This window comes from Corticium candelabrum, chromosome 15 (assembly GCF_963422355.1).
Source record: "Corticium candelabrum chromosome 15, ooCorCand1.1, whole genome shotgun sequence".
NCBI classification, from domain to species: Eukaryota; Metazoa; Porifera; class Homoscleromorpha; order Homosclerophorida; family Plakinidae; genus Corticium; species Corticium candelabrum.
The window spans coordinates 4,967,902-4,988,743 of record NC_085099.1 but is presented as its reverse complement, the minus strand read 5'-3'; the positions used below and the strand labels follow the sequence as shown (position 1 = coordinate 4,988,743).

General features: G+C 42.4%; 2 protein-coding genes across 3 annotated transcripts; one reads left to right on the top strand and one right to left on the bottom strand.

The window, feature by feature from the left end:
- The first annotated feature begins 407 nt into the window (after positions 1 to 407).
- On the top strand, positions 408 to 5,624 carry LOC134191314 (UPF0488 protein C8orf33 homolog). 2 transcript variants are annotated; one of them, XM_062659918.1, is made up of 6 exons: positions 408 to 514; positions 4,502 to 4,665; positions 4,803 to 4,855; positions 4,918 to 4,993; positions 5,185 to 5,261; positions 5,322 to 5,624. In XM_062659918.1, exons 1-6 carry the CDS (start codon positions 453 to 455, stop codon positions 5,439 to 5,441), a joined length of 552 nt encoding a protein of 183 aa, XP_062515902.1. In that variant the 5' UTR covers positions 408 to 452; the 3' UTR covers positions 5,442 to 5,624. The 2 variants fall into 2 exon arrangements, with proteins under 2 accessions (XP_062515902.1, XP_062515903.1); XM_062659919.1 differs by lacking the exon at positions 408 to 514 and adding an exon at positions 1,605 to 2,013.
- Positions 5,625 to 7,223: 1,599 nt separating this feature from the next.
- On the bottom strand, positions 7,224 to 20,313 carry LOC134191531 (DBH-like monooxygenase protein 1 homolog). The gene is made up of 14 exons (XM_062660152.1): positions 20,035 to 20,313; positions 18,428 to 18,574; positions 16,273 to 16,449; positions 16,122 to 16,205; positions 15,873 to 16,061; positions 15,705 to 15,807; positions 15,364 to 15,539; positions 15,238 to 15,295; positions 15,084 to 15,169; positions 8,325 to 8,363; positions 8,201 to 8,260; positions 8,014 to 8,141; positions 7,711 to 7,897; positions 7,224 to 7,646 (listed from the first exon to the last, which is right to left on the bottom strand). The coding sequence occupies exons 1-14, from the start codon at positions 20,311 to 20,313 to the stop codon at positions 7,449 to 7,451; spliced, it is 1,911 nt and encodes a 636-aa protein (XP_062516136.1). The 3' UTR covers positions 7,224 to 7,448.
- Between the last annotated feature and the right edge of the window lie 529 nt (positions 20,314 to 20,842).

Genomic DNA, 20,842 nt, shown 5'->3' with positions numbered 1-20,842 from the left:
ACACATCCGGGAACGTAGTCATAGCGACGACAAATCATTACTACGCGCTTCCAACGCCCAACCTTTCAAAACATTTCCCAAAACGTTTACCGTACAGCGTATCGCGAAGAAACGAAAGAAGTTAACATCTAACCGCTAGACGTACAGCGTAGCGTCATCGCTGTCTTCGTCATCGTCGTCTGTTGACGAGTCAAACGCGAAATATTCGTCGGCCTCGTCAGAAACCCCGTCAGCCGTTGTTTCTGATAGAAATCGCCACACCAAATACGAAGCAAACACAGTACCAGGAAAACTGCTGCAGCGCCCAGACGTCGGCACACAATTCCTACGAAGCCGCATGCGCCGCTAAAATTTTACCCGTATGTTTGGACAAGCTGGGCCAAGTGCGAGCGCTAGACGCAAAACGCATCGTGTTCGTGAGCGTACAGTTTACCGTAGCCCGGATTATTCTAATGACTGACTCTGGCAAGGAAGCTAGAAGGAAGAGAAATGGAAAAGGTAGAAAGAAGCAAGGGTGAGGATGAGGTGCAAGTTTACTAGAGAATGTAGGCTTGTCGTGTTTGTGCTACTAGATCTAGATAATCTAATACCTTTTTTAATTCTTGGAATTTAAATTCTAAATTTTTTACAGCTCAAAATCAAATTGTCTGCAACTTAGAAAATATTAAAAAATGATTTCTGTACGTACCTGAAATGGCTGGTAATTATCTGTCTTTTTTCTGTTTATTTGTATTTGTCTGATATTTATTTATTTTATTTATTTATGTATTAATCTATTAATTATTTATTTTTATTTTATTTTTTGTTTACCTTATTTTATTTTTATTTGTAGATTACGTTCCATGTTTCAGTACTTGTCGTGTGTGTGTGTGTGTGTGTGTGTGTGTGTGTGTGTGTGTGTGTGTGTGTGTGTGTGTGTGTGTGTGTGTGTGTGTGTGTGTGTGTGCAACTCCGCGTGCTTGGGTCCTGTGTGCATGTGGCATATGTATACGTACGTATGTTTGTTTGTATGTATGTATGTTACATTGTAAGTATGTATGTATGTACTCGAAGCCTTTCATTTTGATCCAAATTTCCTTGACACTATTATGGAATAGTGAGCTATATTTAGGTGAATGGGTGGCAAACACAAAGACTATATCTCAGACAAGAGGTGTACACCAAGGGTGTTCGATGCTATATATACTATGTTTGAATGCTATCACATATATCACAAATCACACATATCGACAATTATTACAAAGAAATATAGAAAGACTAATGAGTGAAGCATTGTGGGAAAGCATTTATCATCTCTAAATGAGCAGTAGCGACTGAAAGCACGCATGGACAACAGTAAATGAAGTATCACAGAGTTAACAACAGCATGGGACAGAGACATACTCTGGAAAATCTTTCACAGAGTACTACAGACAAAGCAAAGACTGACACAGTAGAAGCTAGCATAAAAGAGTATATGTCCTACATGCAAAGAACAAACAGACACAATGGATCATGTGTATTGTATCACTGTCGAGTGACTAAAAAACAAGCACCAAGAGGAAACTGGCTGGGAGACCTACTATTCTGGGTGGCTCTATCTTTCATACTTTGCGAGGTGCCGAAAGAGTGGAGACACCCGTCTTACATTTGTTTCGCCACATCATGACAGCTTACTGGAATAGTAAAGGAGAGAAAAAATTGAATCAAATAGTGCACATATGCATACTAGAGTGGCAAAGCAGGTCAAGATCCGATTGACACAAGACAGATCACAGGTTGTGAGTATTGCCTTCGACATGAGACTGCAGCAACTCGTTGAGAAACACAAGGAAGTAGGAGACAGAATTCAAGAAGCTGTGAATATTCATCAGCTGATGGAAGGACATTTAAAATAGCAGAGTTCTATTGTTTAGTGCTGTTTTTATTTTCATGTCACAAGTGTATGGATACCCGTGGAATGAAGCAATAGTTTATATGCATTTAAATCCATCTGTGGCTCACTTCAAGATGACAAGGTTGACAGATGGCAAGGTTGACAGATGGCAAGGTTGACAGTTAAGAGTTTGTCTGCATTTTATTGGAAGTGTATGTAAACGTGTTGCAAATAAGTGATCTAATTTATTTAACTAAATAAGAGGAGATACCATCCATGAGAGAAAAGTATGTATGTTATAATGTATATGTATGTATGTATGTATGTATGTATGTCGTTCAATTGTTTAGAGTGTGCAGTTGGAGATTGGCAACATCCGGGACGTTTGGGTTAGAGTTTGAGTGCGGGAGGGTCACATACATAAATTCCCTTGGGCAAGGAACTAACATACAATTGCCTCTCTCTCCGGAGTGTCAGGTTCGGTCTACAGCAAGTGTGAAGTACATCATAGTGACTTCTGATACAGTAGTGTTAGATTGCAGAATAGTGATTACAGTATTGAACCTGGGCCTTAGGGGCTCTTGTATGTACGTATGTACAAAAATGTATGTATGTACTGTGTGTGTGTTTGTGTGTGTGTGTGTGTGTGTGTGTGTGTGTGTGTGTGTGTGTGTGTGTGTGTGTGTGTGTGTGTGTGTGTGTGTGTGTGTGTGTGTGTGTGTGTGTGTGTGTGTGTGTGTGTGTGTGTGTGTGTGTGTGTGTGTGTGTGTGTGTGTGTGTGTGTGTGTGTGTGTGTGTGTGTGTGTGTGTGTGTGTGTGTGTGTGTGTGTGTGTGTGTGTGTGTGTGTGTGTGTGTGTGTGTGTGTGTGTGTGTGTGTGTGTGTGTGTGTGTGTGTTAGATAGGCTTCACTGAAGCTGTGGACATGCCATCATCATTTTTGTATGTATCATATGTATGTGTCAAACAAGGCTGTGTGCTGGCACCTTTGTTATTCAATGTGTTCTTGCAATGTTGTTGAATGTTGCACTCAAGAATTATAACAAATGTATTAACCTTCAATCACGTGCTGATGGAAGTATCTTTGACCTTCGTCGATTCAATGCAAGGACAAAAATCAGAGACATCTTATAGCACGAGACTTGCTTTTTGCAGACGATTGCACTCTTGTTGCCTATTCCTAGAAGATATCCAGTTTATCATGCACTGCTTTGCCAATGCGGCACAAAGGTTTGGACTTACTATCAGTTTGAAAAGACAGAAGTTTTGCTACAGCCAATAAAGACTGCATGGTTCTACATACGCACCTTCAACTGCTAAGGTGAATGGAAGTGCACTCAAATCAGCTGAGAAGTTCACACATTTTGGAAGTTCATTATCACAAAACCCTGTTCTAGATAACGAAATAGCCGTGCGTCTGAACAAAGCCAGTGTTGCTTTTGGTAGATTAACAAGATGGCTTTGGAATGAACGTGGAATCAGCATAGTTACAAAAGTTATGGTATATCATGCTGTGAGTATTGCCAGTCTACTCTATAGTTGTGGGACCTGGACTTTGTACAGGAGACACATCAGACAACTAGACAGATTCCACATGCTCTGTCTCCGCAAGATAGCGAATATCAAATTGCAAGGTCGATTACCCAACACGGAGGTTTTGAAAAAATGTAAAATATCGGGAATTGAAGCATTTCTTGTGCAGTCCCAACTTTGTTGGTGTGGATACGTGTGTCACATGACTAATGAGAGGCTGCCCAAACCTGTCTTTTACGGTCAGCTAAGAGACGGAAGTAGAGCAGCTGGATGACAGAAGTTGCTCTGTACAGACACCCTAAACTCCAATATGAAATTATGTGGTGTTGTGAATGTATCCAAATGGGAAAACATTGCATCAGACCGGACGTTATGGAGAGCTGTTTGCAAGAAGACAACAACAATATTTGAGGACCAACGAGTTGACTCGTTGAAACGAAAATACAGAAGAGAAAAGCCACTCAGCCGTCGCAAACGGCCTACATATGTGATATATGTGGTTGATCGTGTGGGGCTTGGATTGGTTTATACAGGCATAGACAAAGTCATGATTGAGATTAGTCGTTCTGACTACTCATTCCATAATAATGTGTGTATTTGTGTATGTATGTATGTACGCACGTACGTATGTATGTATGTATATATGTATGTATGGCAAAGAACTAAAATACAATTGCCTCTCTCTCCGGGGAGTGTCAGTTCTGTCCAAGCAGCAAGTTGAAGCACATGGTGACATATAGTGACTGCTGATAGAGATTTATATTGTAAAGTATTGTAGCAAGTGCTTAGTGACTGTATCTAACCTGGGCCTTATGGGCTCTTGTAGAAAAAAAATGTGTGTATGTATGAATGTATGTATGTATGTATGTATGTATGTATGTATGTATGTATGTATGTATGTATGTATGTACTTATGTATGTATGTATGTATGTAATTGCTTCTCTCTATGGAGTGTCGTTCTATCAAAACAAGTACAACAAGTGCATAGTGACTGTTGGTTCTACATAGTAGCAAATGTATAGTGACTGTTAACTTGGGCCCTTGCAGCTCTTGTAACAAAAAAATGTATGTATAGATCAACTACAACAGCAAACTGTGTATGTATTGTGTATAGATCAACTACAACAGCAACACCAGAAAATGCAGCAGCAGAAAGTGCAAAGTCCGTATTAGACCTCACTGATTTGTCTACAGAAGAACGGTTTGAGATAGAGTTACAATGGTGTATTGAACAAATTGAGTTAGGACTACAGAAGAAGAAACCTAATCCCAAACAAGGTTTTTCTGAGGACAGACTAACGACCTAATTAATTAATGACCAGCCTGACAGACAAACTTGCAAGAGCTGATGGATCAAATATCTATTACACACATGTAATGTATGCTATTGCTGACCAGGTGCATTGTTTATGTAGCACAAGAAAGTATGCGTGTATTGAAGATTTTGAATTCATCTAAAGCACCTATGGTAAGCAAATGCAGATGTCAGTTATAGTTTCTATTTCTTTGAAATTGCAATGCTCATTATAGGTTCAGAAGAGACAAGTTATGCACATGACATGCAAAGACTATAAGTCAAAACTCAAATTGGACCAACAATTTCTCAGTAAGAATTTAGTGCTTGAGTTCGCGTAGTGAACACGTTCACTAATTGCGTGTGTGCGTGTGTGTGCGTGTGTGTGTGTGTGTGTGTGTGTGTGTGTGTGTGTGTCTGTCTGTCTGTCTGTCTGTCTGTCTGTCTGTCTGTCTGTCTGTCTGTCTGTCTGTCTGTCTGTCTGTCTGTGTCTGTGTGTGTAGAAAGATACCTGAACACTGGCGATGTGAAACCAGTAAAGAAGGAAGACCAGCATGGAACGTTCTACAAGAAAGCGCAAGTACGTTATTGCATAAGTTGTATGACTTTGTTTATAGAAAAAAACGTTTATGTTCTTTAGTCAAGCAGAAGCAAAACAACTCAGTGTGATGATAACAAACAGTTCAGGTTTAACTTCTGTGTTGAAAGTTTAGAAAGTGAAAATCAAACTACTTCAGTAAATCAATTTACAACAACATGAAGTAAATTTGTCCGCATTGGCTAGATCCCATTTCAGGGTGTTAAGTATTGTATATAGTTTTATGGAGGTTTCTGTACTTGAATGGCTGGTTATGATCACTCATGTTGCTACTACATGCCCATGCATGATTGTGGGCCAATTGGAGTTTGGGTCCTATTTGATTATGTATCCATTAATTGTGGTTTATTTAGTTAATGCAATTTTGTCATTGGAAAGTCTTGCATTTTCGCAGTTAGATGTGTCATACGTCGTCTGTTTTTGACCTGCTATCAAAAGCTAAGAGAACGGAACTGAAAGTCTCGTTCCCATTTGGGAACCGGTTATGAGAGTCTGGGAACGAGACTTGTTGGCATTGCTTGTGCTAGTATATGGGAGGATTTTTTTTCAGAAAATCAGCTCAAAAGAAAGGAAGAAATAAAGCAACGAACGATGTAACAATAAGCAATTTAGGTACAGTGTGTCGATTCCTTTGTAGGAAGTTTAGTTAGCATGGGGATTGGGGGGGTGTGGGGCGTGGGCGTGGGGCGTGGGGCGTGGGGCGTGGGGCGTGGGGCGTGGGGCGTGGGGCGTGGGGCGTGGGGCGTGGGGCGTGGGGCGTGGGGCGTGGGGCGTGATGCCTCTGCAAGTGCTGTAGAGATGTCTAATTTGTGAAGCCTTAATACATAAACCTTGCAGAAATAAACTGCATACTAGCTTGTATGTAGACCAAATTTATGAACTCAGTTTCAATCGCGTCTTTGAAAGTGATAATTTTTGAAGAAATTTAGCGCCGTGCTATGCAATAATCGTACAGATAACGGGGTGTGCTTCTACGTCTACCTTCGTGACAAATAGATGGGTCGTCGTGGTTTACGCGGTCAATTGTTACGTGACAAGTGAGTTTGTCAAAACCTTGTACCGCTCTGGCGTAGGAAGCAAAGGGCTGGGGGCTGAAGCCACCTCGTTCAGTGGAGCAATTTCTTTTACATGACTAGGATGTGCTGTCATGTGACGCGCGAACGCTTCACGGAGGAGCGAGGCGAACGCTTAGGGACGAGGCTAGTTGATGTACCCACAACAGTCGTCTCGTACTTGAGTATCGCATGGTCTATAGAATTTAAACGAATCCATGCATGCATGTCTCTCATCTGGTCTGCTCATAGAAGCAGTGCTTGACGTCATGACGAACTCACACAAACATACAAATGGTGATCGAATCCATTGGTCATCCATTGCAGCTATGGTTGCAAACACTGTTCCGCTACACTAAACAGTGAAAATGTGTGGGTAAAGAACGTTAAGCCACGTTAGTATGAGACAATTGTCAAAAGAACATTGTCGCATGCCTTTCTTCTGAATTTTTCAAATAACGAGCGCACGTACACCTCTAGATCTAATTAAGGGACATACACGCTATGTTATTGCAATAGTTGTATATATCTACCAAAATGCAAGATCTTTTACTGACCTGAAACTTGGTCAGTAGTTTAGTCAGTCGATCATTGCCATGATGACTTAAACTTTTTTCTGCAACCACCACGTCTCCTTGGCAACGAAAACGAAGAAATTCAAAATAAAAATGACAATTCTGCGTTGACAACTAGAATTTGGAGAATTGTAGAAACGCAAAAGACTGATAACTGGTCAGTCGGATATCTTTCCAGAGTACACATCAACGCTAGAGTAGCAGCACATCGTATAGGCGTGCACATGCATGTGCCAGTGACAGCCTTACCTCACGTTCTGCCGGACATGCACGAGGCAAAATTGAGAGAAAATGATTCAGGGCATCCAAAATGCATGAGATCCCATTTATTAATAGAGCTTGACAAGAATCGCACCTCACAAGGTTTCTATACATTCTAATTTTATTTCAGATCGTGTCTCTGCTTCGTCATTAGGAAAGACGTCAAACATGTGCAAACACAACGACCACAAACATTGCAACTGCACTTTAGTTAGGGTTTACATCTACAGCTGTCAACTCGACAAGACAGGAAACGGATTTCGCGTTCAATTGAAACGCTATCAGTTCATCAACATAACAACGACAAAAAGAAAAACAGCCCAGAACGAATTGGAAGTAAAATCAAAAGCTGAGCTAGTAGGAGACTTGGTTGCCGTGACGACACCTCTACACGACTTGGGTGCCCCAGTTGCTGTGGGAGCATCAGTCAGAGACTGTGTAATCGTAGGAAACACAGTGTAATTGAAATCTTTTGCTCCCTAGTCAAATCAAAATTGCATACGAATTGTTGCATGCACTTTCCTCACTGGCGTTTTAGCTTACCAGTAGGTTGTTATGAAATGTACCAGTGCATTCGTACTCTCTTTCCTTAGTAGATCGGTACTGTTGATTCCAGAGAGTGTATGCGGCTTCGGTGCTGAAATTCATGCTTACAATACTTTGAACATACTGCTTGTATTGCGTTATTGGATCCGCTGAGGTGTCTCTCAAGTCAGTAAAGTAACCCATCCTACAAATTGCAACAACAAACACACACACACACACACACACACACACACACACACACGCACGCACACACACACACACACACACACACACACACACACACACACGTAGAAAGCGTACCTGGTGGCGTCTCGGATATAATTTTCAAAATTTGATTTAAGATTTTGACTCAAACAGAAGGAAAGATCTGGCTTGGGATACACGAAAATAAAGGCTTGACACATTTCGTCTAAAGTGCCTAGTCCACCCTGGAATACCAACGACAGAGTAAGTAATGTACGGAGAGACAAATACTGAGTTGACTCACGATAGTCACACGTTGTCTGCCTGTTGTGTCATGAGCACAGATCACTTTAACTTCGTCTCCCTGCATGTATACAGAGATCTTATTCCACGCAGACACACCTCACAGTTACATATCAGTTTCTTACAGGTAGAATTTTTACTTCGTTTCTCAGCAACGTAACCTCCTAAGAAATCAAAGACTATATCACAATACTTTATACAAATGTAAATATTAATCGCAGTGTGTGCGTGCGTGTTTGCGTGCGTATAGTATAAGCTAATTTAAGCTAAGCCATTGGCAGGTGTGCAAACAACGTTCTTGATGGAGACGTAGCACGTTTTTACAAGCTACTGATTTACTCTCAATTTATTAGGGATAGGATTGTTGTGAGAATGTCTGTCAACTTGATTGAGATATGTGACACGTTTAGAGCTACGATTGCAATCACCCAATCTTAGCATTAATGACGGGGTTACTCATTGTTAGGGGCCGGTCATTATTAAGTGTCCGAGGGGGGCTGGCAAAATTTGCCGCGGTCTACATAGTTGGATATGTGACCCCTGAAAAATATGCCGGCTAAAAACTTCTGAACTCTACGGTTAACTTTAGACGACCCCATATATGTGCGTATACATGCAGTATCTGGTATATCTAAAGCTCAAATTGTGTGTGTGTGTGTGTGTGTGTGTGTGTGTGTGTGTGTGTGTGTGTGTGTGTGTGTGTGTTCGCGATACGCGGCCTCGTCTTTTGTCCATTTGTAACCGAAATTGGCAAGCACACTCGGCATGCGAAGGGGAAGGTTTGCGTAAAAAAATAAAAAAATTAGGCACCGGGTTCCCTCTCGAGGGATCGACCCCCCGCGTAAAATTTCTCGATGACGCAAACGCTACACATTCCAGTTTATTCGAACACACGCCCACACCAGTCATGTGTAGACTGTACGTGTCGTCGTCCTTCGCAAAGCTTCGAGCAATCAACTAGTTCTACCTACTTTTATAACTAGCTCTTTCGTACTTTCTCTCCAAATTCCGATTGTATTTGCACCAAATCCAACCTACACGTTTTCTGCAGCAAGCTCTAAACGGGGAGTGTGTCGATTTCTATCGAGACAAGCGTGAAAATTCAAGAACAAGATTCGAGTAGACCACATCCGGGACCAAAGAAGATTGCACGTGACGTTCAAACCGAGTTCAAACCGAGTTCGGAAGTGATCCAAGTCAGCCAATCAACCGGACAATGAACGTCGACAGTTCTGTAATGACATGCACGGCTTGTAGCAAAGGCGTGTTTGACGAGTGCGTGTAAAGACAGCTCGTAATTGATTGCATGCACGTGCGTCTTTCGTGATGTAAAACTGCACTGAACCGTGCCTTTGAAACAGCGCCCAAGGCTCTCGAAATTGATTCAATGCATCCCAAACAGCGGTCCGCTGCAGATTTGCCGCCATAGCAGTTGATTACCATCCAACTTGTTTGAACACACCTCTTAAACGTAGTAATCGATCTCCTATGTCACATCGGGTGGCATAGCGCTATTATTTAAAGAGGTGTTTTTGACTGTTACAACCCTTTCATTTCACTAGGTAACTACGCCTACTTCTGAACTCGGTTTGATCAGAAGTTGATGGGAAACGGTCTGGAACTACGAGGCTCAAGTCTTCCGTCAGAACCCTACAGTATCTTGCCCGTACGAAGGACGGGGCATGGATCAAGTATATATATATATATATATATATATATATATATATATATATATAATCATATAGGTATGTACAATAACAAGTAGTCTGTTTCAGAGTTCAAGTGTGGCCTAGGTTTCTAGAGTTAATTCATTGAACCCGCTGACAAAACAAGTAAAGCAAGAATTGCCACTTTCAGCTATGCAAGTGTGCAAAGCCCTTAGAACTAAAGATACTGTTTTGCATACAATTCTAGAGTATACAGATAAATAACTCTGAAAAATTTTATGACTTCCAACATAAGATGACCCAAATGCTTATTGACCCCTGAAAATCACTGAATTTCAAATTTATGACTCCATAGCAAATTTGCCAGCCTGAACCTTAATAATAACCGGCCCCTTAATAAATTGGCTCTCAAAATTTTAAGAAAAAATGACTCCGATTTTTGGTAATTGAAAGCGGCATGTACAGACAATGGTTTGTCCTATTTTCTGTGGTAGCTGAAAGTTAAGTGTCGTTTGCTGTCATATTGTAATATAATGTAATGTCCTTTATACAGAGAGGAATACGCGTACACGTGGACTCAAGTACACCCAAAACACAACTGTTATTGCTAACTCAAATAGACACTACAAGTACAGTGTATACCACACTTTAATTGACTCCACCCACTAATTACCACAATACACTACATCACCCCCTCCTTAACTAAGACCGTGTCTCTACATCTATACGTGCACTACAAGTCCAAACGGTCTGGAGGTTACCTAACACGTGACGGATTCCTACGTAGCGTCGACAAACTTGTCGGAGCTGGAACATTAGCTTCAGCCTCCTGAGGAAACTCTTGGGGTTGCTCTAACTCCCTGTCCCGATTAGTAGTGGATGGATGTGCAGCTTCTGTACGTGAACTGACTACTGGCTTCTGGACTGAAGGTGGACTCTGAGTTGAAGATTCTGGAATGGAAATCATTTCCTCCATTACCACATCAGTAGGTATGCTAGCCTTCAACTGATCAATGTGTCGTTTCCAGAGATAGTTCTCTACTCGAACTGGGTCGGTTACTGGACCTAACACAGAGTCGATAACGCCCTCTGTCCATTTGCTTGATCGAGACCTGTAGTCTTGAGCCCAGACAAGATCTCCTGGTCGAAACTGTCTGTCTGAGCGTGCAATTTCAGGTTCTTTCAACTGCTTGGCCTGCTTCTCTCGCACTGACTCCTCGACGTCCGGTATTAATAAAAACAGCCTGGTCCTTAGCTTTCGACCCAGGAACAACTCGCTGTGAGAGATCCCAGTGGTCGCATGAGGTGAGGATCTGTAGTGTAACAGGAACCTACAGAGTTTCTGTGACAGAGGTCCTGATTCCTTTTCCATCGATCTGAGTTTGCTCTTGAAAGTCTGCACAGCTCTATCAACTTGGCCATTACTAGCCGGATGGTAGGTAGCAGACTTGATGTGCTTAATACCATTGATTTTTGACAAACTGGCTAAATTCTTCTGACACAAACTGTGGCCCATTGTCCGAGACCAATTGAGTCGGTAGACCATATGAAGCAAACAATCCTCTAAGTACCTCAATAGTAGCTGTCGTTGTTGTTGACTTCATTTCAATAATTTCTACCCATTTGGAATGTGCATCGACCACCAAAAAGAACGTACGACCCATGAACGGAGCTGCAAAGTCTACATGAACAAGCTGCATTGGCTTGACTGGCCAAACCCATGGATGAACAATGCGCTGTGGTGGAGATTTACCTTCCCGCTGACAAGAATGACGCGACTTCGCTAATGTCTCGATATCTGAGTTAATCTTTGGCCACCATACATGTAACCGAGCTGTCGACTTCATCTTCACAATTCCAAAGTGCCCTGAATGTAATTCACTCAAAATCTGCTGACGGAGTGCTTGGGACACTACGACTCTCCACCCCCACTTCAGACAACCACACTCCACAGACAGTTCCTTTTCTTGCAGAAATAGGGATGAAAAGGGTCTGAACGATCCATACTGCTAGGCCATCCCTCATTTGCATAATAGATAACTTTGGCTAACATCGGGTTCTTACGAACATGAGCAGCCAACTCCTTTGCTGTAATTGGCAATGTCTCTATCTGACACAAGTTAAACAAGCTGGCTTTCGTATTGCTCGTAACTTCTGGGCCACTAACACCAGAAACTAAAGGTAAACGAGAAACAGCATTCGCATTTCTATGGTCTTGAGTCCTCTGAAACTCAATATTATACCGGTATCCTGACAAAATGATAGCCCAACGCTGAAGACGTACCGCAGCAATGGGTGGAATACTCTGCTTTGCTCCAAAAATAGTGACCAGAGGCTTGTGGTCAGTGACCAAGGTGAGGTACCGGCCATATAAAAACTGATGAAATTTCTTCACTCCATAGACTATGGCTAACCCTTCCTTCTTAATCTGTGAATAATTGTTCTCAGATTTAGAAAGTGATCGTGATGCATACGCACCAGGCCTCTCCAACCCATCCGGAAAAACATGAGCAATTACAGCACCAATTCTATGGAAGAGGCATCGCAAGACAAGCGGAGTGGCATGGAAGGATTATAATGAGTAAGTACTTCTGCTGAAACTAGCCTCTGCTTCAAACATCGGAATGCGGACTTACATGCTGATGACCAGCTCCAAACAGTTGACTTCTGCAACAGACAATTTAGAGGATTGCAAATCGATGCGAGATTGGAAATGAATCTTCCGTAATAGTTCACTAAACCCATAAACGATCGTAACTCTCCTATGTTGGTAGGTGTGGGAGCCTTTAGCACCGCTTCTACCTTTTCCTTGGCCGTTCCAATCCCTGCTGCAGAAATCTGGTATTATAAATATTGCACAGAATCCTGCATAAAATTGCATTTGGTTTCCTTTAATCGGAGACCCAACTGGTTCAGTCTCTGTGAAACTGCCTGTAGATTCTGCAAGAGATCCTGATCAGACTCTCCTGTGACTAAAATATCATCGAGATAACAGCACACACCAGGGATACCATCCAGAATTCGCTCCATGACATGTTGAGAAATGGCTGGTGCACTGGCTACACCAAAAGGTAACCTGGTGTATTGATAGAGACCCTTGTGAGTGCTAATAGTCAAGTATTTCCTGGAACTGGGATCTACTTTCAGCTGCTGGTATGCATTTGCCAAACCCAACTTACTGAATTTTTGGCCTCCTACTAGTGTACTGAACAAATCTTCAGGCTTGGGCAAGGGAAACTGCTCAACTTTAAGGACTGGGTTTATAGTGACCTTGTAATCACTACAAATACGTATTGACCCGTCTGCTTTAGGAACTTGGACAATGGGAGACGCCCATTCACTAGTCATCACTTGTTCCAAAATTCCCATACTCACCAACTTGTCCAGCTCTTGTCTACTTATAGGTCTCAATGAGTAGGGCACAGCTCTAGGCTTGAAAAACTTTGGCGTAGCGTCTGGATCCACATCCAATTTGGCTTCATAATTACGCAAGGTTCCAATTCCTGGCTGGAACAAATCATTATACTGAGACAACAGCTGGCTGACACTTTGTGGTTGCGCCATATGACAGACACGCGGCCAATCTAATTTGATCCTTGATAACCAATTTCTGCCCATCAACATGGGACCATTACCATCCATGACAAGTAACGACAAGACGAGATCCTGGCCATTGGGTTGAACTGATACCTCTAACTCTCCCAATACTGGTACTTTTTCACCAGTGACAGTCTTCAACACCGCTGACGTAGCCTTCAATGGCCTGCCTTTCAATAAGGACATCCAAACTTTCTTGGATGTAATAGAGACTGCCGATCCGGTATCGATTTCCATCTCCATCTGGGTGCCATTTATCAACGGAGTTACCACCCATCTGATCCCGCCCAATGGCTTGAGGGTATAAATCTCATACTCTTCTGAATCAGGCACTTCCACATGATGCGCTTTGGCCTTCCCTAGTTCAGCTGAAGCCCTAGATGGTGCTTTCCGAAACCCCCCATCTCCCTTGGCATTTGCGCTCGACCTGCACACAGTTGCAATGTGACCACGCGTATGACACGTATTAATACCTTCTCACGATGATAGCATCTATCTGGCGTGTGTCCTGCTCTTCCGCATCTGTAGCATGGTTTCTGGGACTTTGTAAACTTTCTCTTCATGGCAACAGCTTGTACCGGTGCAGCACTCGCGCTTGAGGTCAATTCGGTAGCTTGACGTAACTTCTCTGACTGTTTCTACGCGGCCTCCATGCCTTGAGCAATCTTAATTGCGTCCTTGAGCTTACGCTGAATGGACGAACTGCGTATGCCTGCCACGAACCTGTCTCGCAGAGCGTCCTCCAACTGCGGCCCTTTAAACCGACAGTGCTTCGTCAGTTTACGGAGCTGAGCAATGTAATCAGAGATTGATTCCGATGGTTGCTGATTCCGCTGCTGAAATTTGAAGCGTTCAGCAATAAGCACTGGCTTCGGTGAGAAATGGTCCACAAGCAACTTTGTGAGTTGTGCATATGACTTCTCGGCTGGCTTCGCCGGGGCAGCTAGATCTCGCAAAATTCCATACGTTTTGGGACCAATAATGGTCAAGAAGATCGCCACCTTCCGGGTGTCAGAGCCACCTTCCACTTCCACGCCTGTAACGCCATTTGCTACAAAATACTGCGTAAGACGTCCCTCATACGCTGGCCAATGCTGCTGGTGAGGCTCAAATTCCTCGACTTTACCCACTCCCCATAGTAGAGGGGCTACTCCAGCATTCACCGCCATCCTCTTCGCCAATGTAATATAATGCAATGTCCTTTAGACAGAGAGGAATACGCGTACACGTGGACTCAAGTGCACCCAAAACACAACTGTTATTGCTAACTCAAATAGACACTACAAGTACAGTGTATACCACACTCTAATTGACTCCACCCACTAATTACCACAATACACTGCACATATGTGGCACTTCAACACACGCATGCAGCTGGACGTTAATTGAGGAATCAGTGCTGATGCATTGTGATGTGCCCCAGCTTGTTTTTTGCGTCTTTCATATATGCGAGAGTATGCAAACATAAACATCTAATCACGTCTAGCCTCCCTCTACCGCCTACATTTTACACTAAAAATTTCTTTTTAGTTAGACATTAAAAGGCTCACATTTCCCAAGAAATAAAATTAAAAAATGCTTAATTAACTATGCAAATGGATCTCAGAAGTACAAGCAAACCTGAAAGCTGAAGTCGTAGTTGTAATTGCTGTCAATATTAGGTAGTTGGACACCGTTTCGAAAGTGCTCTATCCAAATGCTTCTTCCTACGACACAAAATGAATTGAATCGATTTCTAGCTGCATGCAATTTATAAACTTGAGCAAATGTTTACCGGCAATGTGTGAATGCAGCAGTGTACCAAAAACATTTACTCCACCTGGAGGCAGACCCTAAAATAATCAATGAAAACAGCTGTCAATACACATTAGATGCATGTGTTACAAAGCAACTGTTTCACCGTCTGAGTGCAAGCTGCAGGGCAAATGTTTTCAGTTATGATGTTATCTCTGCCCGGTGGCAAAAGCAACTGAATAGCATACAAACTTTCCACGTGGCCGAATTCCACGATAGCTGCGTCATACTGCCGTTTGGTCGGAGTGTAGAAGATCCGTAGACCAGAACTGTCTACGTAATCTGCAGAATGAATAGTGCAAGCCCGTTCATTTTGATAGAATCATTTATATCTATATCTATCTCTCTCTCTCTCTCTCTCTCTCTCTCTCTCTCTCTCTCTATATATATATATATATATATATATATATATATATATATATATATATATATAGCACTCAAACAAACCTGCTCTACGTTCCTCGTTGTTATAGTGTGTTTCCATGAGAACGTATTGAATCCCAGTCCGACCGCTCATAGGGAGCCCAACTTGGGAGGGAAGGAAAACACCCTAATTGTGCAGCAGCCATTATACACGTATACTTGATCAATCAAACTATTTCGTTCACCACTGACCAATCCTCCAATGGCCCATCCTGCAATTTCAGCCGACAAGATGCATGCTTGAATAGACAAAGGTATAGAGTTAGGTGAATCAAAGCAATCCCACGACGTATCCAAATAAGGATCAAGTCCAGCATGGCACGTGTAGATCAATATGTGATGCACCAGCTTTTTGTGGTTTGCCTGCACTAGCGGCTCGATCTTCACAACAGAATTTATGTTTTCAATTGGGTAACATAATAGATATCAACAAAAATTTACTCCAATTATGTGAGCCTCCTTTTGTAATTCAGGCAGTTTAAACGGAGTGCACCAATAGGTAGTCGGCTTAGCAGACAAAGACACCTTTAATAAAACAAGAAACCAAACATATATGGTTGCATACGTCGTGTGGGTTGGTCTAAAGTCGTACATTTCTATTCAAGACATCGACTGTTTTGTAATTGTCCTCCAGATGTGCAGATTTCACGTTCCCTGTTCCGCTCAGTAGATTGACGCTGACTCTTGTAGCGAACGAGTGCATGGCCACAGTTGTTTCTGAGACGGGATCACTAGGATGATAGGCAATGATGACTCGATTAGTTCCTTCCTGGAACAACAGCAACTTTAGTGACAGCGACAGTCCAGCTGTAACCTCCTTGAATCAATTTTACTAGCGACACTGAGCTATTAACTTTAATCTTCTTTCTTGTAATAAAAATATTTATTGTTGAAAGTTGTATACTAATCTGCTAGACTAACTATATAGTATATACACTTAATTTATTAAGTGAAATAATGAAATTTGCATTAATCACCCGTGGAATTAAACTATACAAATCGTCAGCATTGATCTGGCTGTTACATAGAGAAATGGTCCATTGTGCATTTTGTTATTTTTATTGTTGTTGTCGCCCACATAAATCTGGTGCAAGTACATAGAGTATACACAAACAAACTAACAAACAAACAAATGCATATACTACTAAATATACATATTATGTTAAAGGTTTAGTCTGCATACTCTTGAGGTAGGTTTAAGGAGCCCATCCATGGTAGTAAAAGCAAAACCTTCTGCGCAATCTGGTAAGATAATATTTTAAAGGTGTGCAAGGGCAGCACATACCAATTTTTTTACCAGACGTCTTGGTACAAGGTTATGCACTCACTTCCTTTCTCAGTGGTGAACCACAGCTATTGCAAACAAGTGGTTGAACCCCTTGAACCCTATCTGGATCTGGGCCTGACAATTAATTAATTAATTAATGCCATTCTGAACGCTTTATCTACCACTTTCACTCGTTGAGTGTTCACTTTCGCACATGACCGACTCCTATTGTATCTTTAGTCTACTTTAGAGAGAAGATTATAAGCCAATTCATTGTCCAATGTGATCATCTGTGGCACTTTAGACACACTAAACAAATTCCTCTGGTTTCTCGTATCGCAAACTATATATGCATGTTTCTCATTATGAGTACCTGCGTATTTACGAATCGGTAAAGGTGCGGAAGCATTGATCAGAATCGAGGCGTAATAGCAGCTAGCCGTTTCTAATGTTGCTCCCACGGGACCAAATCTATGAGGGTGCATAGTGCCCTTATTGCCCCATGCTTCTTACGCATATGAGTATCTTGCATTCTACAATGAGCCCGTGACTCCAATTTAATACCCAATTGAACATCCGGGAATGACGAAAGCGTGGTGAGACTGGTCACGAGTCTAGAGCACCCCCTTAATTAAGCGAGGCGCTTTGTGTAGGCATAATTATTTTTGCACTCTAATTAGAGGGCCATTTAGATGAATAATAAAAATAGATAATAAATAATATATTTCTTATCGCAACAATATTGATTACAGTAGCAGTTCCTTCGCGGTGGCTACACAAGACTTAACATACAAGCATACCAAATTATTACTTAACTAGATCCATGCCCCTCCTTCGTACGAGCAAGATACTGTAGGGTTCTGACGGAAGACGTAGTCTTTCGACACGTCACGTGCAATCTCTGTTGCGATGTTCCGGATGTGCTAAATAAATTAGAATCGTACTCTTCGCGCTTGTTTTAATAGAAATCGACACACTCTCCGTGTAGTGCTTGCAGCAGAAAACGTGTAGGTTGGATTTGGTGCAAATGCAATCAGAATTTGGAGAGAAACGAAAGCAATAGAAGTGTAGCTAGAAATATTCGATTGCTCGAAGCTTTGCGAAGGACAACGACACGTACTGTTTACACAGGACTGGTGTGGACGTGTGTTCGAATGAACTAGAATGTGTAGTGTTTGCGTCATCGAGAAATTTTACGCGGGGTCGACCCCTCGAGAGGAGACCCGGTGCATAATTTCTTTAATGTTTTCACGCAAAGCTTTTCCTTCGTGTGCCGAGTGTGCGTGCCAATTTCGGTCGTGAACGGACAAAAGACGTAGACGCGTAGCACGAACACACACACACACACACACACACACACACACACACACACACACACACACACACACACACACACACACACACACAATTTGAGCTTTATCTATACTAGATTAATTAATAATAATAATAATAATAATAATAAAATTTTAGTTATATTTACCTGAATGCTTTTGTCTCTGGGCTCGCAGGCGTCGAGGTCTCGTTTGAATTCCAGCGTCGTCATTCCGTCTGCTTCACTGAACGACAACAGTTTGACGTTTTGGATTTCGTCAATTGGCGGCTGTAACCTCGCAGTTGCGAAACGATCCTGACAACAAATTGTGCAGATCTATAGCGCTTTGGCTTCGGCAGTCTGACTGCATCGCTAGGCGTCGGGCATTTTTGTCTCGTGACCGAAAGTGTCCGAATGTTCTTGAAAAAACTACCAGGCCGAGTAAATCGCGCCAATCAGCGGTGAGTGTTCGTCTATACTGTGCATATCTACCAAACACAGAATCTTAGTACACTAGATGGCTAGGGGTGTGGAAGCCGGACGGGACGCGTGATGAGCTTCTACTAACTACTTTATAATAAAATTTAGTTGGATTCTGGCAATCACATGTCAATCTGCCCTTCGCACGCTCACATTCAGTACAGTACTGTCTAGGTAGACTGTAGGTGAACCATGCATGCGTGGTACTTACTGCCTCCCTATCTCCCTATCTAGTACATAATACACACGTACGTCCATAATACATACACTTATACACACACGCACATACATTTACATGTATATTTATTATTATTTCTCATATATGGACCAACTCTGATTTCCAGTGCTAATCTGGGTATCAACATTCTTGCATTAAAAAGCCACAATTTGACAGAAAATTGCTGGTGCAAATTACATACAGGCGAACTAATTGACGAATTGTTATGCAATAATGTTCTACGTGCAATCACTTTTAAAACCTTTAGGCTACTTGGTGACCAAAGTCCTAAAGTTTCAACCATGAGGGGGTGAAATACACCATCAGACTGTGAGACTATTCCATCATGCTTCTGATCTTTTTTAATCTCTCCGGCTTCAGCTGCTGCTCCTGGGTGACTGGCTGCTTTGACAAGGTAAGAAGGCTGTAAAGAATTCTGAACAGTAACGTCAAAGTAAGTTGGCAGACCTTGTTCAAAGTCAGGATGAAAATCATCCCCCGGTCTTGTTTCACAAGTGCTGTTCCATTTCATCTCACGACGACAACGAGGATCATCTAATAAAAATTTCTTCACACATGGCATTGTGACGTTTCATTCTCAACTTCTGTTCCTGGTTACATCCAAGTAGGTGGTCACCAAACTTATCAATACATACTCATGTCTTTATGATGTCCTGTGTTCAGGCACTGTGAAACTGGCGTGAAGTCACCCATCTGCTTGAGTGGCTTCAAGCTTTGGTACCAAACCTTTGCCTGCTTGGTGACCAGCCCCTAGTGCGATGCACCTGTGGCACCATAGCGCCAGTTGGCCACTCTAGACGTTATACATAGCGCCAGTTGGCCACTCTGGACGTACAAACGGCGCACCACTAAACGTGGACATTCCGAACTCTATAGATACCTGAGCGAACCATTGCGAAGGTCAGTCGTCGTGCATGCACCAATGGATACGTAGGTGACTGTTGGACTCCAACGACACTTTCGGTCACGAGACAGCGTGCAATTAAGTTAATGACGTCCGGCTGCCGGACCTCTAAACCATTGCCGCCGGCGCTATATCAAACGGACGTATCCCAACCTTCAAGTATCCTTGACCGTCTTTCACCCATCCGATGATCACATCGGAGTTGGGCATGAAGCCTGTTGATGAGAAACCGAGCCCTATCCATCCTGTCGTGGCGACTTTGGCTAAGAACGTGATCGACTTGTCAGTCCAATCCACTTTCCAGCAGAGAAGGTAATTTTGTGTCGATGCATCGAGATATCGGCCGCGGCTGTAGCCGCTAGGGCAAACGTGGTGATCACACTGCGCGACGTTGAGAACGGAGAGAGCGGAGAGCAACAGTAATTGCCACATTGGAACCACTCAGAGGCGCTAGAAGTAAAGGCAAGGGTGGCTATTAACATAATCTGGCAAACTCCGGGTACTGTACAACTGTACGGCTTGCGACTGGTTCGCTACTGAACAGTCAAGGAATAGCATCACAGCCGCGTAGCCAAGAAGAAATTTCGATGGAGTTCAAAATTAATTAATAATACTTTTCAAAATTGATATCAACTTCTTTAAAATTAATAGTAATTTTATTAACTCGCACTCTACACTCTCTATATTAGAGATATACTATTAAGTTAACTTAATGTTGCCAATTGCAACTTTGATTACGACATTATAATTTTGTGTATTAGCACTAGTAAACACTCTCGTCCTGTTCATAATATTAGAGGATGCCGCCGACGTCGAGGCGGTGCCTTTGAAGTTTGACGCTGAACTGAATATTGTGAATCAGGCTTTAGACGTATAGTCAGACTGTCTGCGGTCTTGGTCTCATATAGTCCAGATCCCTAGATGGCTCTGATATATTCCGTAGCCTCGGTATTAAAACTGC